The sequence below is a fragment of the Leopardus geoffroyi genome, chromosome A1 (assembly GCF_018350155.1).
Source record: "Leopardus geoffroyi isolate Oge1 chromosome A1, O.geoffroyi_Oge1_pat1.0, whole genome shotgun sequence".
Lineage (NCBI taxonomy): Eukaryota > Metazoa > Chordata > Mammalia > Carnivora > Felidae > Leopardus > Leopardus geoffroyi.
Window position 1 is genome coordinate 109562281 of NC_059326.1, and position 24166 is coordinate 109586446.

The 24166-nt window shown below is 42.9% G+C and overlaps 4 protein-coding genes across 12 annotated transcripts in view; 2 read left to right on the plus strand and 2 right to left on the minus strand.

Annotated features, from left to right (window-relative positions):
* Window positions 1-805: 805 nt before the first annotated feature.
* GDF9 (growth differentiation factor 9) lies at window positions 806-13447 on the minus strand. Of its 6 annotated transcripts, none has more exons than XM_045488786.1 (3): window positions 13436-13447; window positions 3766-4355; window positions 806-2097 (listed from the first exon to the last, which is right to left on the minus strand). In XM_045488786.1, exons 2-3 carry the CDS (start codon window positions 4160-4162, stop codon window positions 1133-1135), a joined length of 1362 nt encoding a protein of 453 aa, XP_045344742.1. In that variant the 5' UTR covers window positions 4163-4355; window positions 13436-13447; the 3' UTR covers window positions 806-1132. The 6 variants fall into 6 exon arrangements, with proteins under 6 accessions (XP_045344742.1, XP_045344765.1, XP_045344776.1 ...); XM_045488809.1 differs by lacking the exon at window positions 13436-13447 and adding an exon at window positions 6330-6422 and having other exon boundaries at window positions 3766-3961; XM_045488820.1 differs by lacking the exon at window positions 13436-13447 and adding an exon at window positions 6117-6362 and having other exon boundaries at window positions 3766-3961.
* On the plus strand, window positions 6449-7749 carry LOC123603682 (cytochrome b-c1 complex subunit 8). The gene is made up of 3 exons (XM_045488831.1): window positions 6449-6575; window positions 6722-6889; window positions 7551-7749. Exons 2-3 carry the CDS (start codon window positions 6736-6738, stop codon window positions 7643-7645), a joined length of 249 nt encoding a protein of 82 aa, XP_045344787.1. The 5' UTR covers window positions 6449-6575; window positions 6722-6735; the 3' UTR covers window positions 7646-7749.
* On the plus strand, window positions 11740-24163 carry LEAP2 (liver enriched antimicrobial peptide 2). Of its 2 annotated transcripts, none has more exons than XM_045488851.1 (3): window positions 11740-13045; window positions 13262-13401; window positions 23774-24163. In XM_045488851.1, the coding sequence occupies exons 1-3, from the start codon at window positions 12989-12991 to the stop codon at window positions 23805-23807; spliced, it is 231 nt and encodes a 76-aa protein (XP_045344807.1). In that variant the 5' UTR covers window positions 11740-12988; the 3' UTR covers window positions 23808-24163. The 2 variants fall into 2 exon arrangements, with proteins under 2 accessions (XP_045344807.1, XP_045344800.1); XM_045488844.1 differs by lacking the exon at window positions 23774-24163 and adding an exon at window positions 13693-13977 and having other exon boundaries at window positions 11763-13045.
* The window catches only part of AFF4 (AF4/FMR2 family member 4), a 96826-nt gene continuing 87247 nt past the window's right edge, over window positions 14588-24166 (minus strand). For all 3 annotated transcript variants that reach the window (XM_045488773.1, XM_045488763.1, XM_045488756.1), the window contains 2 exons: window positions 23755-23975; window positions 14588-20374 (listed from right to left, as the gene is read on the minus strand). In XM_045488773.1, coding sequence (XP_045344729.1) covers window positions 20247-20374; window positions 23755-23975 — 349 coding nt within the window. In that variant the 3' untranslated portion in view covers window positions 14588-20246. The remainder of the gene's footprint in view (window positions 20375-23754; window positions 23976-24166) is intronic.

A 24166-nucleotide genomic window follows, 5' to 3' on the forward strand; every position in this document is an offset into this window, starting at 1 on the left:
ACACTCCTCAAACTGATCTGTAGATCAGATCAGATTCAATACAATCCCCATCAAAATCTCAGCTGGCTTCCTTAGAGGCTAAGCACTTATCACTAAGAAAAGATCATCTCTACGAATGAGAATACATCCTGCATTTAGGATTTACTTTGGTTGGTAGATTAGGGGGGTTAGAAATGCTGCAACAGAAATCACTCCAGCAGCCCTAACTATGGATCTCCAGGGCTCCCTCAAGGTAGATTTATTGAAAACCCACATATAAGCCGTCATATCCAAACAAGGCTTGCTCTGTAATGTAACCTAATCACTGCCAGGTGAGTTTAGTGGCAAAAGTCCCAAATCCACCTGGAAAAAATTTGTGGGGGTTCAGTGATGAGAGCTGAGGGAAATCTGCAAAACCAAGCTTAGAGCAAAAAGGAAAAAAACACTCCTTGACTTCATTCCGTAAAGTCAGAGATTTTAAATATTTAAGGGAAAAAATAGTTAAAAATCTTTACATTTTCTCATAAAAATCTGCAAGGCAATTTCCTTTCAACAAATTGGACAAATGTTATCTTGTTTGAGGTGAACCACCCTATTTATATGCCTAATGAGCTGAATTACATATTGCGCATCCATCACACTGATCCAACAGTCATGGGTTACATGCTTACTCTCTAGTCCCGGTAAGATAAGCTAGCCTCTTACTCTGAAAAAGATAAAAAGTTAAGATTAGCTTGTAGATACACTTCTCCCTCCCCAAGAGCCATTTAAAATCAATCCTTAAAAAAAAAAAAAAAAAAAAAAAGAAAAAAGCACACACAGAAAATTATGCCACTGAGAGGGATTTATTCTTCCATTAACTACAACTACTGCACTCTGATACCAATGTCAAGAAAAAAAACATCATTCACGGAAAGAAATTTAGGGCCCTCCAAAATAATTACAGTTCATTTACACCCGGAAATTAAACAGGAAGATGTTACCACTTTCCACGGATAGATGCCACAGAATGTGCTCATCTACACAGGCTCCCCCTTATACAAGACATACTACATTGACATTTGACACGTGGAACTTTCTCCTGAAGGCACAGAGAGGTGCACGGCATTTCTTTGCCGAAGAGCCTCCAGGTTTTAGTTTCGAGAACCCAGTATCAACGACAGGTGCACTTAGTGGCTATCATATCTTCATATTCTTTGTAAGCGATTGAGCCATCTGGCTCAATGGTCAGAACACTGAGAGGACTGTATTTGGCAGGCACACAGGAGGGTCTTGGCACTGAGGAGTCGAGCTTCTCATGGATGATATTCTGCACCATGGTGTGAACTGGCGAGCCATACCGATGTCCGAGTGCCCTTGGACAGTCCCCTTTACAGTATCGAGGGTTGTATCTGTGCGGGGCCACGATCCAGCTGTCCCACTTCAGCTGACTAAAACTAAGTCTAAAGTCATGGAGCTCACACTCGTTTTGGGGAAAAAGAAACTGTTTGAAGTATTCGCTCAGATTGAAAGAAGCTGGAACCAGAGGCTTCTGAGGTTCCAAGCCGATAGTCTCCTGACCTCTCCGATGACGGGAAGGTCGTACAGCCTCAGCTGACTCTTCTCCCTGGGGACAGACAGACAGCCCTCTCTTCTGCCCAGCACCTTGGGAAGGCCTCCTTTTATAGTGAAGGGAATACCACCTGTGATGAGCCTGGGCACTCGTGTCGTTCAGATATAAAAGCAGTGAGGGGGGCACCAGAAGAGTCACGTTAAAGGGACTTTCACGTGTTGAAGGGGGCTGCAGCTGGGCTTTCACACAGGTCAAATTTACAGACATGTGAATGTTTCTTTGGTTGGAGGCCACTAGAGGCTGAAGAGGAGCCGTCACATCCACCTCAATCCATCTGTATTTCTTTCTAAATTCAAACTGGGAGTCAAAGGTCAATAAGGACGGAGTTCTATGGGGGTTCCCGCTAGAAGACTCGGGCTCCTTCATCACCAGGTTGCACACACATTTCACAGCAGAAGAAAAAGAAATGGGGTTGTTGAAAGTAAATAGCAAGACTGACTTGATGAAGTGTTCAACGGCAGTAACACGATCCAGGTGAAATAGCAGGTCCACGGATGGTACGGTTCCTGAGAAGAAAAACAACCCACGAATTGTGCTTGAATACAAAAACGAAATAGCAAGTCAAATCACAGCATTAATACTTGATCATAGTGCTTTCTCCCTTCTCTTCCTCTCTTCATCCAGCCTCAACAAGTGAGGGAGAGGGGGTTACAGAGAAAATGCGGGTGAGAGCTTTCTTCCATAACTAACTGCCAGCAACTACAAGCAGGTATTTTATCATCACAAAATCAGAACAGCTTTGGTGGTGAATAAAAACAACTATCGTTCTGTTTCACAACCTCAATCATTTGCTCCAAACATACAGAAGCTAATAAATATTTTTCTCTTGGCAAGTGCCTGGAGAGAAAGCGGTCATAAAAACACCAAGCTTCCTAAGGGATACAGGAGTACTGATGCATAGGGGCACTTGTACCCTAATGTTTATAGCAGCACTCTCAACAATAGCCAAATTATGGAAAGAGCCTAAATGTCCATCAACTGATGAATGGATAAAAAAATTGTGGTTTGTATACACAATGGAGTACTACGTGGCAATGAGAAAGGACGAAATATGGCCATTTGTAGCAACGTGGATGGAACTGGAGAGTGTGATGCTAAGTGAAATAAGCCACACAGAGAAAGACAGATACCATACGGTTTCACTCTTATGTGGATCTTCAGAAACTTAACAGAAAACCATGGGGGAGGGGAAGGAAAAAAAAAAAAAAAAGGTTAGAGTGGAACAGAGCCAAAGCATAAGAGACTCTTAAAAATGGAGAAACAAACTGAGGGTTGATGGGGGGTGGGAGGGAGGGGAGGGTGGGTGATGGGTATTGAGGAAGGCACCTTTTGGGATGAGCACTGGGTGTTGTATGGAAACCAATTTGACAATAAACTTCATATATTGAAAACAAAACAAAAACAAAAAACAAAAAAAAAACCCACCAAACTTGCTAAGAAGACTTTCTAAGCCCAATGAACAGGATCAATGAAGAAAATTTAATCATGTAATTCGAACACTTGAGATTGATAATCGAGGCTCTAAAAGCACTATAATAAGACATCAAGGAAGAAGAAAAGATTTTAAACAGCCTCCCTGACTTGTTGGGTCAGCACAGTTTTGGTCATGAGGTAGTGAATTTAGGTTTTTGTTTTTTGATTTTTTTTTAAAGCACTTCTTTTTCACACACAATACCAAGGTGCTGAGTCAGACTGTTGACTAACACTTTGTTGTGAGGACCTACTGTTCCAAATGGAGACTCCAGCTTTCCTCTCACAGACAGCAACAAACAAGGGGAAAACATCCCAATTAATGCAGTAAATAGCTAGGGGATATTTTAGACACATTTCCAGGTTAGCAGTGGTAAAAGGGAAAGAACAAAGAGAGGTCAAGACACCGGGTTTCCAGTCTTGACTTTGTGACCTTGGACAAGATACTGAGTTCCAACAAAACACTCCTCAGTCTTTAAAGCTATTAAGTCCCCTCTAACTCTACCCTATCTATCCTAGGAGACTCGCCACCCCTTAATCCATGAAGATGTTAAAACCATAAGATCAAGTACCACATTTGACTTCGGTTATTGAATATTATGCAAAGTAAACTGCAATTCAAAAAACAAACCCAATCTGTTTCTTTAACTGAAACGCAAACTAATTTATCATCACCACCCATTCACCAATCCACTCCTACACACCTGTCACCTGGTCCCCAGGAGCTTGCTTGTGCTGGGCATAAGATGTGAAGAGCCGAACAGTGTTGTAGAGAGGACTCCTGTTGGATTTAGGGATCCCCTCCTTGGTAGCAAAGGACTTATAGAGTCTCTTCATGTAACGCAAAGCTCTGGAGTCTGGCTGCAGCCTAGGGGCGTCACCTTGCCCATTATACAGAACCTTGAAGAGAGGAGGAAGGAAGCCCAGTCTGTCTTTTTCATCTAGAGGCTGTACCAAGGACCAAGGTTCAGCCTTAGCTTCCCATTCAGCACCCGCTGCAATCTGAACTTCTCCTGTAGAATCCTGAAAACAAAGACTAATAGGAAAACACAGCCAGGAAAGGCAGAAAAACCAAAGGAAAAAGTTGCTGAGAAGCGCCATGGCCTGGAAGAACTAGCAAGGAATACATTTCCCCATACCGGTCTTCTTCCTAAAAGCCAGGAAGAGCTTAGGTTGGTCTCTTAAATAAATTTTAGGTGTGTGGGTGGGCTAGGGTCAATTCTGTAATCAGACCTCAAGGATGGGTACCTGAAGATAATTCTTATCAGCTGTGAATCAAACATCTGATAACATCCTATCTAACCAATTTGTGCTCATTAGATACTGATGTATCTGGTGATTTAGCTTTCCTCTCCCTTTTGTTCTGGCATTCATTTAAAACCTCTTAAGTCAGCATTGCATAGGTGGACTACCTATGCAAGCTGAAAGGCCAACAGAAATTGAGAAATGACCTTAAAACTCCCCCTTAAAAATTTTTAACTTTTTTTTAATGTTTATTTTTGAGAGAGAGAGAGAGAGAGAAAGAGGGGGAGCGGGGGAGGGGCAGAGAGTGACGGAGACAGAAGATCCAGAGTAGGCTCTGCCTTGAGAGCGTGGAGCAGCAGGGCCTAAACCCACGAACCACGAGATCGTGAACTGAGTGGAAATCCCACGCTTAACCGGCTGAACCACACAGGCGCCCCCAAACCATCCCTTTTTTGAGATTACGATTCTTAAAATGTTCCCTAGGTGCTTGCTGAAACTTCCAAAGCACGGAAAAAAGCTAATTATTCATGATGATACGAAAACCTGTTGGTATTCAATTTATGGTATTGGGTTCACTCTTGCTCTTCCTTCACGCTCATCACCTCTGGCTCCCAGGTGCTTAGAATAATTACTTACTGCATGTGGATTTGGAGAGAAAAAAGTCACAATTGGCATGGAAATCCCAGAGAACAGAGAACTATTGGATGGCCCAATTCTCTTAGGGAACTTCGTATAGAATATGTACTTGGAATGCTGCAATATGCTTTAAAATGGACATCACCTTTAACCTTGACTCATTAAAAAAAAAATTTTTTTTAATGCTTAGTTTTGAGACAGAGCATGAGCAGGGGAGGGGCAGAGAGAGGGAGACACAGAATCCAAAGCGGGCTCCAGGCTCTGAGCTGTCAGCACAGAGCCCATTGTGGGGGCTCCAACTCACAAAGAACAATCGTGAGATCGTGACCTGAGCTGAAGTCATCCACTTAGCCGACTGAGCCACCCAGGCGCCCCAGACCTTGACTAATTTTAGAATATAATACCTGATTCTTTACTTTCATCTACATATTCATCTGTACCTATGTAGGTTGAAAGGTTTAGAGATGTTTGCAGGTTGTTTTTTGTTAATCAAATGCTGGTAGAATTTGCGAGGTGTTTTTGTTCTTGTTATGTAAGTACTTATGTTCTTGCCTTGGAGCTGAGACTAGGTGAGAGATGATGTTTTAGAGAAATGGGACGAAGGTGCACCACAAGAGGCTGAAACGAATGCATATCCAGGGCCACCCATGAGATCACACTGGAAGGAAATCAACCCACACTCCTGGTACAAGATAGAGAACCAGTCTGTGCAGCACCTAGGTTGATGAAACTGTTTCAAATTTTATGTTTCCAAATTTTAAGTTCACTGCCAATGCCAAGCCTTCCCGGCCCATAACTGGTAAGCAGGGTCGCATAAAACACACCTAAACTTTGAATGACAGTTTACTCCTACTACACACACGGCTGGCAATTCCATGAACTAAACATGTACAAGACGCCCTGCATCCCGCCTTAGAAAGCGCTTCCGGAGAGAAGCTGGCGGCTGCAGGGGTGACCTCTGTCCTCCTACCGCCATCAACAGCCGGTTATCAACGGCTTGCCCACTTCTTGAAGACTCCTGGGGCGCGACCTGAGGAAACGTGTTTACTCTACCCAGGGAAAGTCTACGCCCCGCCAGTGCCTTCTATGACCGCGGCAGCCGAGAAAAGCCCCGGATGCAAGCCCCTAGTACTGATTCTGATTCTCGTCACCGATGGTCTGAAAAGAACCGAACCCCTTTAGCGGCCGGACCAGAGCGCACACAGTCACGTAGGGAGGCCCCACGGCGGGCGTCACGGCGCCCTCCACAGGCGCAGGACCCATAGGTCCTCGGCGGGAGCGCCTTTGACGCCGGCTGGCCCCTTTCTCTCCACCTCAGTTCCCCTCGGCCCCGGCCGTCGCACGGAGAGGCAAGGGGCTGAGATAGTCGGCCGGGTAGTCCACGGACCCCAAAGGCCGCCGCGGAGTCCGCAGCCGGCGCTTGGCCCGGCCAATCCACGGGGCCATCCGACCCGGGCACTCTTCTCCAGAAGGGGGAGCAACGGTGCCTCCCCCTGGAGACGGCAGGAAAATGGTATTCCCCGGAAGTGACTTCACGGCCTCCCGGAGCGGCTTCCACTTAGCGGAAGTGACGGAAGGAGGCTGGTGGTTCCCGAGGCTGTGGAGGGCGAGGTGACCCCCGCGCGGGAGTGAGGTCCGGTCGTGCGGTCGGGGTGGCCCCTGGGAGGGTGGAGGCGGCGCCTGGGCCGGGAAGGATGGGGGGCGCCGGGGAGGACCTCTTGGGTGGAAGCGGCGCGTCCGGAGACTGAGGCAAGCGCCTGTCGACCCTCGGTGTTGCAGGCGCCGTCACGACCATGGGCCGCGAGTTTGGGCATCTGACGCGGATGCGGCATGTGATCACCTACAGCTTGTCACCCTTCGAGCAGCGCGCCTTTCCGCACTACTTCAGCAAGGGCATCCCCAACGTGCTGCGCCGCACGCGGGCGTGCATCCTTCGCGTCCTGCCGCGTGAGTGCCTTGGCCGGGTAGGGGGGCTGGACTTCGATCACACCCCAACAGCGGGTCCCTTCCGTGAGCACTGTCGGTAGGGCAGGCACTCCGCAACTTGGGACACGCCCGGTTTCTCACTGAGTGTTCCTGAAAGCCCTCGTGCTAGTATATCGTCCTGCTTATCTTAACCGATGAGTAAACTGAGTCACAGATGACTTAAACGACCCGTGCAAGGTCACCTGTGTGATTTCAGCGCCTCCCTCTGAGGTCATCTTTACCCACTAAGTAGCGAGGAACTGTTTGTGTTACATCCGCATCAGGTAGTGATGAAAATTAGCACAACATTGTGAATTTGCTAAAAACCACAGAATTTTTCACTTAAGTGTTTGTTACCTGCATAGTTTCTGTGAATTATCTTCATTATTTCATTAAAATATTTAAAATGTGCAACAGGAAAGAGATAGGGGAGGTCTGGTGACAAGTTTTCCTGGGCTGGCCCTTTATTTTGGTCGCCTGTAAAATGAGTGTGTGATATAACCTTCCTTCATCATCTGGTGTAAAAGTGGCTTCTTGGAAACTAGAGACAGGAGGGCAGAACCTGCAGTGAGTCAGAAAAGAAGACTGGGACCCCATTGTCTTATATGGGTGCACTGCTTACTCTCGCTTTTGATTTTTAAAGCGTTTGTAGGGTTTTATCTTGTCTATACCTGGGGGACCCAGGAGTTTGAGAAATCCAAGAGGAAGAATCCGGCTGCTTATGAAAATGACAAATGAGCCACTCATCTGGATAATGGTTCCCTTCGTCTGAAAGCCCTTCTCTGGGAGAGGAGTCGACACTGTACTGTCTGGAAGACATAATAAACTTCTTATGGACTGCACCGTTGTCATTTTCCATTTCTGTGAGCAAGTCCTGGATGTGACTGCTAATATTCAAGTTCGTGAACTCCCCTTCCTGGCATGAGTCCTAAACAGTTTCTCTAGTGAGTTTGGTGAAGGATCTGAGCTCAGTGCTTGTTCTGTAATCTACGAGAAAGTAGCTGCAGCTGTTCCTGCAGATCATTTGTGAACCGCGGGTTGCCAGGGGTCTGCTCCCGTAATAACAGTAAGATCTGGTCACTACTGTAATTACGGTGTGTCACATACTCAGCCCTTCACGTGCCTTTAAACCTCACACCTGCCTTTTTTTTTTTAATTATCATTGCACACATTTTGCAGATGAGGACACATGCACAATGAGAGTAAGTAATTTGACTAAATGACACAACCAATGATGGTAGAGTCTGACACTAATGCTTCTAAAGCCATGCTAGACTGCCTTTCCTCCTAAGACAGGCCTTCCTTAGCCAGAGGGGAAGTCAGCTATAAAAGCAGGGGTGAGATCACCACTTGGCCCCTAGAGCTGGTGTCAGCAAATTGCCTGTTCTTGTACCAGGCTGCTAATGGTTTTAATCACTTATGGCCCAGAAAGCTTAAAATACTCTTTGGCCTTTTATTGAAAACTTTCCTCTTGTTCTAGAGCCTTTGAATTCTCTTTTTAGTAGAAAGGCCCTTTTCCCTTCACCAGGAGATGGTAGAGGTAGGTATGGGTAGTTTACATGCTTCTGGTTCCCTGCTCCATTTCTAGAAACTTTCTCACTTCTTAGGACACTTCCTGCTGGTCCAGAGCAGCAACTTTCCCATTGTAGTTCAGCTTCTGGCCCAGGCTGTATTTTTTCTCCTTCTTTTCTTTTTATTATTTTTTAAAAATGTTTATTTTAGAGTGAGACAGAGTGTGAGGGGGTAGGGAGAGAGAGAGAGGGAGACACCGAATCCAAAGCAGGCTCCAGCCTCCGAGCTGTCAGCACAGAGCCCAGTGAGGGGCTTGAAATCAAACTGTGAGATCATGACCTGAGCTAAAGTCGGATGTTTAACCAGCTGAGCCACTCAGTTGCCCCTCTTTTATTCTGACAATTATTCTTGCCTTTTAGGAACCAGAATTAAAATACTTAGAAACAAAAAACGCTAATAGAAATTGGATTGTGTGGCAGGATAAAGAACCTCTGAGTCTGGTGAACTGGGGCGCATACCCTTTAACCTGTGTTTCTTCACTGTATGATACAAGCAAGAAATCTGCATCCCTGAGCTTTGAACTTTTTGCCAGTAAGGTAATGTGTTAATATAAAGCCATAGGGTTGTAATGGTGAGATGAGAGATAAGTAGGCATCTGGCAGGCTTTACTAAGGACAGCTATGTGATGAAAATAGCCTCACCAAACGTCCAGTTTTCCTGGGCTCTGTCCAAATTTGTTCCCGGGACTTGCTGTGTATTTGGGTCCTAGACTATTGACAATCTGATGCAGCTGTGGACCTGAAGGTGTAAATGTACCCCTCCTTCACTTTATTTAGTTTCAACAGGTTCAGGCACCAGGGGAGGGCCACTGCCTTGATGGGCCAGTAACCTGTCCTCTTCCCTCTGACTAGCCTCAAACTTCTTGGGGAGATGGCTACCCTCTCCCATCTTTTTGGCTCTATCTTACCCCAAGATGTTATTTCTTCTTGGTTCCTTGACTCCTTTAAAGATAACAGCTCAAAAGTAAACTTAACCCTTTTTCAGCACAGACCAGCCCCTGAGTCTGGGTCGGAATCCTTTTTATCCCAGGAATGCTCTGAGAAGACCCTGCTACAATCTTTTACTGAAGTTCTGCTTTGAATAAAATTGTTAAAGGCTGCCAGAAGGCTGTCTCTCACCAAAGGGCTTCTTCTCTAAGCTGGGGGGGCATGGAACCCTGTGTAGCAGGGTGATGAGGACGGTAGGTGAAAGGGGTGTGTGTGGGGATGTGTTGAGTTATCATAGCTCAGTGCTACTGTACTGGGACCTGGGATTATTTTGGAGACCATTCTATCTGCAGAGAACTGTAAAGAAAAGAACTTTTAAAGTCTCTTAAGGAAGAAGGGGACCACTGCTGTGGGCCTTAATGCTTATAACCCACCTACTTGGAGCCTCCAGCCCTGGCTGTGGCTCAGTCCCCTGCTTCCAGGGCACATCATCTAGCCCTTCTTTTCCTCAGCACTGCCCCGCCCCCACAAGGGCTCTTATCTCTGGGCTGTAGAATGCAGCGAAGTGAACTCCGCTTTGCCAACAAAGTCCTCGAGATGCAGGCCTACCTAGTGTAGGGCCAGAAGTCTGTGCCAGTTCCAGCCAGCAAAAAAGCAAATACACTTTGACCCTTTGTTGAAGTTTTACCTGGAAAAGTTTTTCCATTTCAGAGTCTTTCATTTTTTATTAGACATGTCCTGCTTAGGGACAGCAAAAAAGTCTCCAGTTACGGCCAAGCCCTAATGGTCTCCTCTCCATCTGGAATGTGTTTCAAACTGCTCATGTAGCTACACCCTCTTTCTCTCATTTCATCCTCGGCACTTACCTCAGCAGCAGAAAATCCCTGGGAGTTGTAATCAGAGTTACCGAGCTATAAGCTATCCAACATGCTTCTCATTTTCTTCTTGTAAATTAATCATTTGAACCCCCCGCAAATGTCAGTGGCTGAGAGGTCTCAGATCTCCTCCCATCTCACTGAGAGAACAAGAGACTGAAGCTCAAAGGGAAAGGACTGACCACTGGTCAGTTAACCCAGACCCCGGGCTCCTGCCTCCCAGCCAAGCATTGTTTTCTCTTTATGGCTGAGATTGTTAAAGGCTGCTTAGACCTTTCTGCTGGAGGAAGATGTAGTTGTATGCTTATTCATTCAGCAAATACTTGACTGTACAGAGCCCATTGATTATTTTTATTTATTTCAGGAATAGGCATTCACAACTATTCAAGGGCTATGGGATGGTTGTGGACAACGGCTGTCACTTCAGCTTCATGCTGTCCAGATGCCACTTTCCTTTTCAAACTTTGATTTTTGCTCCATGTTTAACTTAAACAACTACAGAGGTAATGTAGGCATATTTTGGAATACTTTAATTCCTAACCGGGGTTCCTTCCATGGGTAGTGAACTGATCGACTTTCCTCTTGGGAGGGGAGGTGGCAAACAAGATTGAGGCTTGAATCCCAAAGGCTTCTGCAGTGCTGTCACACTCATTATGATACATAAGACTTTATCCCCCTGTACACAAGGGACCCTCAGGCTTTTTCCTTGCCTGGGGAATTGGCTAGTTTGATTTTGCTTGGACTAGAGGAAGGCAGAAATGAAAGATGAGGAGAAACCATGTTTGGAACTAGCAGTTTCCAAATCCCATTTGGCAGATCATGCTTTTTAAGGGGAGGCTGGCACGGAGGCCACAGACCTGTCTCTAGGACATCACGTTGTCAGTCTTTTGCTTATCTAATCAGATTTGTGTTCTTACCCAATGTTCACTAGGTCATCACATAGCTTCTTCCCCACTCCACAGAGGTTCCTGGTTAAGCCCCTACCTGGGCTGATTCAACATCCAAGCTCAGGCCTAAGGGGAAGGAGCAACCAGTCAGTCTGTTTCTTCAAGTTCCTAAAGTGCAAGTAGTGGTGTCTCCCTCGGGGCCTGGCTGCAAGGTCATCAGTGGACTGGGACCAGGACCGTCAGATCTGTGGCCACACCCCACTCCCCTAGCTCCAGTTCTGAGGTTCATCTTCCCACCCTCTGCTCCCTCAATAAGACGATTGGCATCTATGCTGTCTTATCTTCTGCTGTTCTGCGTCTCCTACACTTTACCTTGCAGAACAGGCAACCTCAAACCAAATACCATCCTGATGATAAGGGCCTTGGAAAGAGGTATCAGCCAAACTTTTTTTTTTTTTTTTTAATATTTATTTTTGAGAGAGACAGAGAAGAGACAGTGTGTGAGCAGGGGACGGACAAAGAAGTGGGGAGACAGAATCCGAAGCAGGCTCCAGGCTCTGAGCGGTCGGCACAGAGCCCAATGCAGGACTCAAACTCACGACCTGTGCGATCATGACCTGAGCTGAAGTCGGTTGCCCAACTGACTAAGCCACCCAGGGACCCCGTATCAGCCAAGTTTTTAGGGAGACACCAAGGAATCTTGTTAAATCTGTCTTGGCTTAACCTTCCAGGTCATAGGAGGGATCTGAAGTCCTATCAATCTTACTCATAAGTTACAGCTCTTTCCCTCACATTTATCAAAATGCCCATGTCATTTAAGGAGTACCCATAACACCTCATGACTTAGGTACACGCACTTTCTTGTTCTAGCAATCTGCAGCTATTCCTACGGAAGCTGATGGACGTTTTGTGCTTTGGCAATATCTCAGCCCTAGGCCTGCTCCCCGGAGGCTGCTAGAAGGCTATGCTCTGCAGATGATCCCAGTCACCTACTGGGCAGAAAGCCTGTAATTCCAGGATTGCTGTCATATGTCACCACCATCAAGCAATCCCACTGATTTAGGACCCCTGCTAAGAACTCATTCACATTTTTAAAAACAAAACCACCTATACTCATTCATTCTATTCACCCATGGTTCAAGTTAAGTCCCACATCAGTCTTGATTGCCCTTCCCCTGGGAAAAGGCAGGTAGGCCAGACTTTGAACTTGCCACAGCTGGGACCATTCTTCTAGTGGAATGATCCGGAGCAGATAACTGGATGAGAGTCCATCTGTACAAAAGGGGGATCTGGGGCCACTGTTAGATCACATATGTTGAAGCAACTTCCCAAAGAAGGGAGCTAAGGGCCTTATCCAATTGCCTGCAACATGATAGACTGGTGCTTCTTTCCTAGACAAGTCTGAAAAGGGGTCAACACTATTTCTGAAGACCTCACTATTAGAATTTTATTTTGATTACGGTGACCTCACTGAGCTATTTTGGAATCAAAATGTGGCTAGATGCCTGGTTTCCCTCAGTGGCTTCACGTGGCTTTCAAAGGGAAGGAGAGGGTGGTGCTTTTGGTAAAATGGGTAATAGCATCCAAGCCAGTAACAATCACTCAAAGTCCAAATGAGGGATCAGTAAATACAACGTGCCTGAAAGGCAGGCCTTGAGCACATTCCTCTGGTAGACATTAACTGATTACATCGACCATGGTTGCAAATATAAACTTTGCCCCCATCTCACCTGGCAACCATAAAAGTGGTGAATTTCAGTCTATAAAAGGAAGTGGGAACTGCCCCCGGATTTCAGGCTCCAACAGCCTCCCTCTGTCAAGATGTGGCATCTCAAACTCTTTGCGGTGCTCATGATCTGCTTGCTGCTGTTGGACCAGGTAAGAAGTGGGTGTACAGGGATTGTGGTGGTGTGGAGGGGTGGGTGTGGCAGGGGGGAGGGGGATTGTAGGCCGAACTTGAGAACCAGACTCAGCCCTTGAGGAAAAGTCCCTCTGCTCTGAGTCTACAGCATCCTGGTGGTTAGCATTCTCACAAGGTGTGCAGAAAGGGGTCACCTCTTCCACGCCTGAGCTTTACTGGTCTTTGCCCTACAGGTAGATGGCTCCCCCATGCTGGAACCGAGTTCAACAAAGAGAAGGCCACGGAGAATGACTCCATTTTGGAGAGGGGTTTCCCTCAGGCCCATCGGATCCTCTTGCAGAGACGATTCTGAGTGTATCACGAGGCTGTGCAGGTAACTCCAAAAACTTGGGAAAAGGGCAGAGGACAGAAGAGCACACACGCAGATCTAAGAATAAAACTGGGAGAGGCGACTGCCTGGTCTGTAGCCGGGAGCTCCATGGAGAATCCCTCAGGACTTGAGAACCAAGAACAGCTCAACAAAGTTAGCATGAAAGGTGGTGCCTTTCCTTTCTGCAGTCTATCCTGAGGTTAGATAGAGCCAGGAGAGGAAGGAAACACAGAAGACATGTCTCTGGGCACTGCTAAACCTTTGTCTTAAAAACCACCTTTTCTTTTCCTTAAGAAAAAGACGCTGTTCCCTAAGTGTGGCCCAGGAATGACGTACATACCGGGGGAAAAGACGACAGCATTCACCTACACAATGCTTCATTCTATGGAATATTGATGAACTGCATTTTGGCTGGAGACACTTAAGTGAAGCAATTTTGTGTTTTTAATATTTAAAGACAGATATATGCTTTAAACTGGTCTCCGTTTCTTCTTAGAATGTTATGTAGATAAGCTTAACTAAACTTGTCAATTTAGAGTTTATTTTTCTATGTATACTATTAAACGTCTCAAACTGAAATTTTCAGTCTCAAATTCAAGTTTTTGAGGGGAAAAAGGATTCATTTTGTATGCTACAGAAAAACCCCAACATTGCCTAGTAACAGACTACTCAATCTGGAAAGGACAGTGAAAGTCAACATGTAAGAAATAAAGAACACAATGGCAGGCTGCAAGAGAAAAGTTTCCTAAGAGCCAGAGGATCAGCCTTGGCAAGTTCACAAGCTGTGGCCCTGGATCCCGGCCCTTCGCTCCAGGTCAGAACTCTTCAGCAAGGCCTCAGACATGGGCAGTGTCAGCACTTACTGCCCGACGATGGGCCCAAGTCTGTCTATGACTGAAAAGGAGGCAGAACTGGAAGAAAAAAATCTAGTTTAATAAAACCCAAGCCCCCAAGAACAGCAGAAAAGACTTTTCTGAGTTCTACTGGAGCAGGGTGAACTGTGATCTACGCAAAAGGATGCATGGCCAGAGAGTTCAGAATTTCTGTCATCAGAAAAGGAGAGCCGGACTAGGGGACCAGACTCTTCAAGCAGAGAAGCAGTAGACACTAAGCTACAAAAGAGAAATTACATGAAAAGGCAGAGTAAGAGTTGAAGAAGTTTAAAGAGCACAGTGTTTATAAACTTTAATACAGAAAATCTATTTGATATTTATTAAACTTAGTTTCTCCAGCTATGGTTTGGCATTATACAAAGCATCTTAATGACACAGTAGAGTTAAAAAGATCTTTACAAATTGAAATGTGATACCCTTGTCTCCAAATATTTTAATTGCCATAAATTTGTTTAAAAATACACATTAAACGCATGTTTGACACTCTAAACTTTCTATAATCTCAATACCACAAAATACATATAATATACTATACAGATGTGGAAAAATCTAGTTAGTATATAATACTTTGCTCACCATTAACAGCTTTATTATGTGAAATGCACATACTTAGAAATCCTAGCTTTTGAGCCCCAAAGTACCTCTGAAATTTTAATGTATTGCAACAAATAAAAATCACAGTATATAATTGAAATTTTGGTTGAAAATGTCAGATGCCTAAATATTTTGGATAAAAGAAATGTAAAACAAAGATTTGGATCATGTACAAAACAAAGGCATCCTATCAGACACTAACAGTACCTTTCTGCAAAATCATCAAGGCTTTTTATCAGCGGCATTGCTTCCCCTCCAAAACCCTCCCCAAATATCAAACCGTTATTCACCAAATAATTTTAATGTCAAATAAGATAAAAGGATTCAATAAATATATAAGCATTTCCATCCTCCATATACAAAATTTCTTAAAACCATTCAAAACGGAGGCTAGATAGAAATTTTCATAACCGTGCTAACCAACCTACCTCACATCTGGTCCTCAAAAGTAGTGCCTTATTAGGCACTGCCATCCGGGCCAGCTCTGTTGGTGAGCCCCGCCCCCCCCACCCAAACCCCAGTACTGTTGAACGCTCATGTCAGTGATTTGCCAGGTGTGTGCATAAAGTTTTAAAAGGGGGACACTTCTTGAACAGTAACAACAAACTCAACAGTATGGATAACCATGGCATTGATTTGAAAGGCAGCATTTCCAAACATATTTTCCAGAGAGGAACATAGCCAGTAGAAAATTCCAGTGGTTGAAAGCTGAAAAGAAACCCCACATGGAAACAGTAACAGGTCAAAAACTGCATATTACTAGAATTTCTGGGTGGGAGCTTTTTTTCCATGCTCATTTAGGAAGCTTTTTTGTTTGCTTCTTTTTAAGAATGGTAATTTATGCTTAGCTGAGCAATGGTGGCAAGGAGAGGTCAATGCTGACATTCCGAAAGTCAACTTCATTATGTGATGATTACTTTAGGCTGCTATTTTAGGATGCTTAAAGATCTGTAAGACTCGGTTTAGACTTAACTCTAATGCCATATTCTGTAACCAGATTCCATCAAAAAGAAGAGATTTAGATATTCTTCTGTTGCCTTTCTAGAGCAGTGACTTTAATTAACCATACGGTTCAACTGAACAGAATCAGCATCTGCTTTACGTACTACTGCTAACTTTCTTCCTGTCACTTGCCAGCCTGGTTCTAGGGTCTCGATGTCTAAACTGAATTTCTCCGTTATGGAGTATGTCAAAGACAAGCTCACAAAAAACATTGGCCTCTTGTCACTACATATTCCAAATAATTTGACACTTATCTCTATTTATTTTACTGAATAGCAACCTTAGATGTGCAATGTTACTTATTATTGGAAAAAAAGTCTGCCTCTCCAACATGAAAACTGAAATGAAATCTGTATTCCACATAACTAGGGAATATGAGTTATAGGAGTCTACATGAACATGAAATGCTTTGCTTCTGGATTTACTTAGGTTTAAAAAAAATCATCACAATCTGCCTGAAACAGTCATTCCCCTCAGATGTTCCTGGGACCCAGAGGCAAACTCCTATAATTCAAAATACATAATGAGGCCATTTTGTTCAATTAGCAACTGGAAAATTAAAATCCTTCCCACCCTGTAAGAGCCCTTATTATACTACAGAAGGGCTCAAATATATTCTCAAAGTTAATTTACTACAAATCATAGTAATTAAGCTTTAACAATCTAAAAGGAATACACATTGCACCCTTGAACATTAATATTCAAGGTGTCAACAAGAAAGTGTCTTAGATCAATTTAATAAATAATGTGGAAATAGTTGCACTAAGCTAAAGTACTAAACACACACATTTCTGACAAACTAATTTCATGTTTTCATACATACATACATATATATAAAGTGTGTATGTGTACATAATTTTAAAATCCAAAGTTGCATACCCTTACGCCTAGGAAGAGTGCACAGTGTACCTCTCCTCTACACAATCAGGCATCACTGACTGGAGCAACCACTGGCTGCTCTGAAACTCCAGAGTGCTGCAAGCCTCCAGAACCAGAACTTTCGTTTAGAACAGGTGCCTTTTGTAGGCTCTTGCTTCACAATGCAAGCTCACTCAGTGAATATAATTTCCCAAAGTTTCTGTCATTAAGTACAAAATGATGCTTGTCTGATCTAGCTGATTAAACCTTTCTTTAAGAAAAAGAAAAAAACAACAATTAAAAACAACAACAACAGTGAATCTAATAAAGCCACAAGTGAATGCAAAGCGCAGCCCAGATGCCTATGGATCCACCAGTGCGAGAGCTACCCGGAGCACAGGCATGTTGTGGGCACGTGCACACATTACTCTACACTGCTTTTACGTTGGAGAATTAAATTCGTGATGGTCAAGCTTCTCCACTCTTCAGCAACTATAGCTGAAGATTGATCTGAAGTACTCATTTCTTATAAAGTTAGTTCTTGGCTACTTGCCCAGGAAAAGGTGGCCCTGAGGCAAGAAATGGGCTGAATGCTCCCCAGCCAGACTGGCCCCGGGCTGGACTGGAAGCTTGAATCACCTGGAGGGGAGTGTTCCCCACAGCCCAGCCCAGGCTGCGCAAAACTACCATGTGACAACTTCATCCATTGTCCACTGGATGCCTGTGAAGAGTCCAATGGTGTAGGCTGCTGCCTCCTGGCATACAAGTGTGGTCTTAAAGAGCAGTCAATAGAGTTTTTTTAAATAGTTGCTACTTCTATAATTAACTATATATTAAGTACAAGTCTCAGACGAAGTAAGTTTTTAGCCACTTGTCAAATTCAGGTTTAAATGGTTACAGAACAGTGAAGACACCTATTGAGGAAGGAGGAACGGTGACCTATAAAGGAGTCCAAAGTCTGTGCTGGAGCGGATGAAGACACAGACAACTTTGGAGGAGATGGACACAGAGGGAAGGGAGTGGTGTTTCCACAGACTATTACATTAAAAATTCAATTATTTAGGATACGATTTTGATCCACTGCCCATTACCACCTGGTGGGAAAAATCCCTCCACGATGAAAAGCTTGAAAAATTCATTCTCTAAGAATGAACAGTTTTACAGAGAGAGAATTAACTTAGAGCAGCACCAGAAAACATGCAGGAAACTATATTTTAACCAAGTATCAGTGTGACCCCAGAAACACTCCTGCTGCCTTTCAGGACACACAAGAGATTAGAACACACTGGAATTCAGAGGTACCCAGCTGGCTGCTGTTGCTGAAAAGTATAAACGCTCAGAGGACACTTAATCCCTTTCTAAGACATCACTGCAAATTAAGGAATCAGAGTAAGAGCAATCAGAGAAGGACAGGACATACAACTACTTGATTAACAGGGGTGAGTTTCTCAATAACTACCCTAGATCACTGAGAAGTCGTCCTCTTAAGGAAAACTGTTCCTAAAACATACTAAGATGAAGTCAGAAAGATTTCAGAGGCAACTTCTCTAAGGGAAAAAAGTTAAATTCAACCAAATTTCTAGATTCCGATCTTCAGCGACATGCAAAAACAACCCGAGGTACAAAACAGTTAAAAACGCTCTATAAATTTGAACCACAGGACAATGAGGGTTCACTAGCTTCAGAAATGAGTGTAAAAAAGACTCAAACACAGAGGACTCACTGCACCACTGGGCTTGGGAGATTTTCTATCCCGTCTTTCCCACTTCAAACCTTAGCAATCATCTGTAAATAGCAGGGCAATCCTTTTTTCTGATTGGATGGATTCATTTTTGGAATGGGGAAAAGGATAAACTATTTTTTGAAGCAGCATTACCCAACAGGTTAGACTAAGTCATGTACCAAAGCATTAGCTTTTCTGAAATAATTAATCTTTATGTGACCCTAAAGGAAGATTAAAAAGTAAAGAGAATTTAACATTATTACTGCTGAAGACCAACCACATGGGTGATCTGGTCCTAGTGTAAAACTTCATCTGTAAACAATCCATAAAGGTTTCATTCAAAGGTAAGATTTAAGGCACACCAGACATGATAGGGGCACGAAAGGGGCATGACAGACGGTACGTTTCTCACTTTTAACGCCTATATGCACCTTACAGGGAAGGTACTCTGATACACAACTCTTACAGAGCTGGCTTCTTAAGCTCTACCCCTGCTCCCCTCCCCTTCCCAAGAGAGCTAACATTGAACTAAATTAGATACTTTTCTAGTGTGAATTTTCTGATCCCATCGGAAACACAAATCATTGGTGAGGGGGCCCTCATAATACAAAGGCAGTCAATACAAGACAAGTCTAAAAAGAGAACGTCATCTCTACCTCAGGCATTATAAACTGTAAGTTGTACAGCAAAAGCACACACAGCAAAGCTCCAGCCCATTCCTGCATTAGTCACTGCATGCTCCCATGAGAGCATCACAATCTAGTGTGGCAAAAACATTTTACAAATAAGAATTCTGAAGAGAGATTTAACCCTTCAAACACCATCACCGAAAGAGATACAGGCAACATCCCTGGGAGCTGGATCATTGTTTGTCCCTCAGTAACTTAACTCTGTTTCAAAACCGTCAAGTTATTAGCAACAAAAAAGAACACATGGTTTTAGCAAAATCCATGAAGTTCAAGATTGTCCTTTTATGAAACCCTTCACATGACATCTGTCTCCTAGTAAGTTTACCTGCCCTCTTTTGTAATGCATTAAATGCAAGCTATAGTCACCTTGTGATTGCTATAGTGTTATTAACACACATTCACAGTTCCGGAAGTAATGCATACCGAATCAGACACATTTCATCTTCTCTCTGGAGAATGTCATCTTCTCATATTTAAATGATCTTCATGTGTAGAAGAATATCCTTAATACTAAGTATAAATTCTGCAAGAAAATTGTAGTTACGATTTAAAATAATATCAGGTAGTAGGTACAGAAAGAACACGTCCACGTTTTAGATGAACCAACTCTTACTCTTAGAAGAGCTACCACAAAAAGACATTAGGTAACAAAGCTCCCAAAAGTATATAAATAAAAATGCCTACATTAAACTTAGGCTAAATTTTCAACAGAGTAAATTCATAAGCAGAAATAATTAAGTTTTAAACTAGCCCCAATCTGGGAACTTAAAAAAAATTAAAATAAATAGGATTTCAATTGATTAGTTATGAATTGCAGCTGGAATTTCAATCTTATTACAGATCACCGAAACCGTCTTAGCAATGTGCTGCAGATTTAAAAACATTTAAATAATTTTCCATATTGGGAATATTAAAGGGGTCAACTGACATCATGGCTTTGGGTTATAAATAACAACAACACATGAACCAGGGAGGAAAAAAACCATTCCTCATTCTTAGTGTCGACTAGGTGGCATGTTATGGCAGTTTTCCTTCGTGATGTGACACAGTGTTGTGGAGAAAATCAGAGGCAACGAGAATGTGTTCAGTTCAAGATATCAACTTGGCATCCTGGCGAAGCCAGTGCAGTCCCTGCCGGGTATATCGAACCAGGTCTGTCATGATGCTTGCATTAAAGATGAGAGGGCCCATCACTTTATCCAGTTCAGCAAAGAATTCTAGAAAACCAAAAAGAGTCATTAAATGATACACATGCTCTCCCCAATCACTGCTTTAAAAGTTTGGTCTAGACTGTAAAACAGTATTCATAGGAAGTCAAAAAAAAGATTCCCGCCTGCATTAAAATGATGACCATCCACGTTTTAGAACAAACCATCCATCCCATAGTCTCTGTCTTTCAAGCTACATTATTTTCTCTAAGTCATGAAACGTTTCCAACAGACTGTATGGTTAGGCATTAAGTGTTATACATAAAAGCAGAATTCCACTAATGGAAATTATCAATTGCTAGTACGCAGTATACACTACTAAAATGGGGACCTAGTGCTACGATGTACTCAAAACAGTCTCTGTTTACCGTTTTTGTGTAACAAGCAAGTGGTACAAAAAAGGACGATGTTCTGTGCATGTTTCCCCGTAAGAGCTCCTGTGAAGTTAGATATTTATGACAGCCTGTATCCAAACTTTCTGCTGCAATCATATACCATGCAACAGTGATAAACTAAATCCCATGTTTCAGACAGTATAGTTTAAAAATGTAAGGGATGGAAATGAAAGGATTCTTCCTATGTGAACAAATACAGGTTGATGTGGATGTGAGGTGGGTGCAGAGGAGGACGGAACGAAAGTGTCCTAACATGTGATCCCGATGCAATTTTGGGAGAAGACAGAGAAGGATGCAGGACTCAGATGGTAAAGAGTTTTTATATGTGCAGAGAAAATGGGGTCATTCTCATGATGAAGACTTGGCCCTACTCAACACAAGACACAATCAAACAGTGAGAAAAAAAGGGTCTTCTTTATAGAATGCCACCTAAAAAATGCAGAAGGAATATCAGAAGACAGATTCCTATTTCCTAATGGAATAATGGATATAGATAATAACCATCAATGGATGTTAAAACAGAAGTTAAAGTTTTTTTTTTTTTTTAATTTTTTTTTTTTCAACGTTTATTTTTTTGGGGACAGAGAGAGACAGAGCATGAACGGGGGAGGGGCAGAGAGAGAGGGAGATACAGAATCAGAAGCAGGCTCCAGGCTCTGAGCCATCAGCCCAGAGCCCGACGCGGGGCTCGAACTCACGGACCGCGAGATCGTGACCTGGCTGAAGTCGGACGCTTAACCGACTGCGCCACCCAGGCGCCCCCAGAAGTTAAAGTTTGAGGGGCGCCTGGGTGGCTCAGTCGGTTAAGCATCCAACTTCAGCTCAAGTCATGATCTCATGGTTCGTGAGTTTGAGCCCCGTGCTGGGCTCTGTGCTGAAAGCTGAGAGCCTGGAGCCTGCTTCGGTTTCTGTGTCTCCCTTTCTCTTTACCCTTCCCCCGCTCACACTCTGTCTCTCTCTCAAAAATGAACAAACATTAAAGCAAATTAAAAAAAAAAAAAAGTTAAAGTTTAATAGGGAATCTTACATCAAAATGAGGCTAAAACCACCTGAATTCAATCAATGGTCAAATCCTAATATCACTAAACAAGAGATAATTACATGCCTCATAATATGCTGTAATATGCTATAATAGGAAATCAAGAGCACCACCTATGAAGTATTATCTAAAATAATGAACTTGAGTCTAATCAAGTCTCAAGATGTAACTAATCAGTATGAAGGAAATATGGGGGACAGAGGAGCCAGCTAAATGATACCATGAGGAAGGAATCAGTCAAATCCAGAATATGTGTCATTTTGTCTTCAACATAAATGGCACAGTGCCCCACCTCCAAAAACACCAAAAAATAGAGGAGGGAGACTGATCAATGGATGTGTGGACTCTGTTGGAAACAAACGGAGCTGTCTTTAAAAAAAAACAAACCCAAAAAACCCGCATATTTGCAACAAAAGGGAAACTGGATGGTAGACTAGGTATTAGGTGACAGAAAGGAAGTACTATTAATTTTGGTGACTGTGTTAAAGTGATCACGGTGATCATGTTTTTGAAAAGTCCTTATCACTCAAGGATGCATATACCAAAGTATGTTGGGGTGAAATGTTATAATATCTGTTGTTTGCTTTAAAATACTCCAGGGGCAAAGAAAAGCAGGAGTCAGAAAGAGATGGAGTAAGATTAGCAAAATACTGTATTGGTAAAGCTGAAGTTGAGTGCAAGGTGCACAGGGGTTCATTATATCATCCTCTTTCCTTTAGTCAATATTTGAAAAGTACCAAGCAAAAAAGTAAAAATGAAAGAAGAGGATTTAAAAAAGGAAAAATGAAGCTGGAAAACTGTTATTAGAGAGAAAAAAATGTAAAGTAAAGCAGGAGTGACTTAATAAGAATTTTGGCTTTGTAACCTTTCCTGAGCAACACTGACAGTATTTAAAATTTTAAGAAAAAATTGGATTTTAAGAAACACAACTTCATGTTAGATGCTGGGGTTCCTCTTCTACCTTTCTCTTCCCATTATCCCTCTTTAGGGATAGGAATCGTTCATCTTCATCTGATTACCTGTTTGTATAATAAATATTTAAATGCACTGTGACAGAAAGACACTTGACTGACTGATGGGAGTGTTGGTCTACAAAGGATCTACCTGAATAGTTGCCACACTTGCCATATTTGCTAATAAAAGCTATGAAAATATTATGGTGTTTATATAGTACTTTTCCCTAGTATTTTATTATTATTTTTTAAATTTAAAATCCAGTATAGTTAACATACACTGTTATATTAATTTCAGGGTACAATATGGTGATTCTTCCCTAGGACCTTTAAATATGTTATAATTCTCAATGTTCTTAGTTTGGGACATAACAAACATAAGGTACAAAGTCTCAAATAACCTAAAACTGAATAATGCTAGAAAATAATTTATTTTATAGTCTCTTTTACCATGTAAGTTTTTCAATAGACCTAAAAATCCAGTATGAATGTGTTTTTTTTTTTAAAGTTTTATTTATTTTTCTTTTAGTAATTTCTACACCCAACACAGGGCTCAAACTCATGACCCTGAAGACCAAGAATCGCATGCTCCTGTGACTGGGCCAGCCAGGAGCTGCCAAATGTGCTTTCTTACATATTAACTATCTCCTGTGTACAAAATGTCTGCATGTAATCCTACGCCTAAGTCAAACTTACTGTCACCCATCCTAACAGCATATATTTTTATTACTTTTATAACTGGCGCTGTCCTTAATGTGCCAAAACAAAGGCCTATTTGTCTTAGACCAAAAACTGTTTTTAGTTTAGTCTGTGTCACCAGTACAGTGAAAGGTATTTTTTCACCAAATTCAGTACATTCAGTATGATTGGTAAGCAATGGTCATTATCATCAACTCTCGATTGCATAATAAACTAAATGCGGATCAGACACTTATGTAACTGGATCATAAAAGCTCTTTTTGACAATTTCAACCTTCAAAGTCTCTCCATTGACCTTCCTACCTTTTTGCTCTTTGGAAAGCTGCTCGGCTTGGTCCCAAATTTCGGTGGCATAGAGGAAGTTGGACGTAACCTGAACATAGCTGGCTGCCATCTGGTGGATCCTCTGTGGAATGGTCACCGAAGAACCACTTGCTGAAGCACTACTGGCCCCAGAAGAATAATTTCCTGAATTGCCTGGCGACAGCTTTGGAGATACAGGGGAAGGCATCCCAACAGCTTTGCTACACACAGAGAAACAGGAAACTTATTCGTATGAATATGGTGAATGTGATGAAACCAATGTTCTACTGGCTCTTCTTCCATGAAAGCTTTTAAAATTTAAAGATTCTTTTAAACTAGAAGAGTTCCCAGAGAAGTACAATTCCTTCTAAGTAAGTACTTAGCTCACTAAAGCCCATGGTGAATCATCCTA

Excerpts from the sequence above, each read along its gene's own strand:
- GDF9 (XM_045488786.1), bottom strand. The coding sequence starts at position 4,162 with ATGGCGCTTCTCAGCAACTTTTTCCTTTGGTTTTTCTGCCTTTCCTGG. Across the intron at positions 2,098-3,765 it reads TCCTGGGGACCAGGTGACAG|GAACCGTACCATCCGTGGAC; the intron begins GTGTGTAGGAGT and ends TTTTCTTCTCAG.
- LOC123603682 (XM_045488831.1), top strand. The coding sequence starts at position 6,736 with ATGGGCCGCGAGTTTGGGCATCTGACGCGGATGCGGCATGTGATCACC. Across the intron at positions 6,890-7,550 it reads CATCCTTCGCGTCCTGCCGC|CGTTTGTAGGGTTTTATCTT; the intron begins GTGAGTGCCTTG and ends TGATTTTTAAAG.
- LEAP2 (XM_045488844.1), top strand. The coding sequence starts at position 12,989 with ATGTGGCATCTCAAACTCTTTGCGGTGCTCATGATCTGCTTGCTGCTG. Across the intron at positions 13,046-13,261 it reads GCTTGCTGCTGTTGGACCAG|GTAGATGGCTCCCCCATGCT; the intron begins GTAAGAAGTGGG and ends TTTGCCCTACAG. Across the intron at positions 13,402-13,692 it reads TGTATCACGAGGCTGTGCAG|AAAAAGACGCTGTTCCCTAA; the intron begins GTAACTCCAAAA and ends CTTTTCCTTAAG.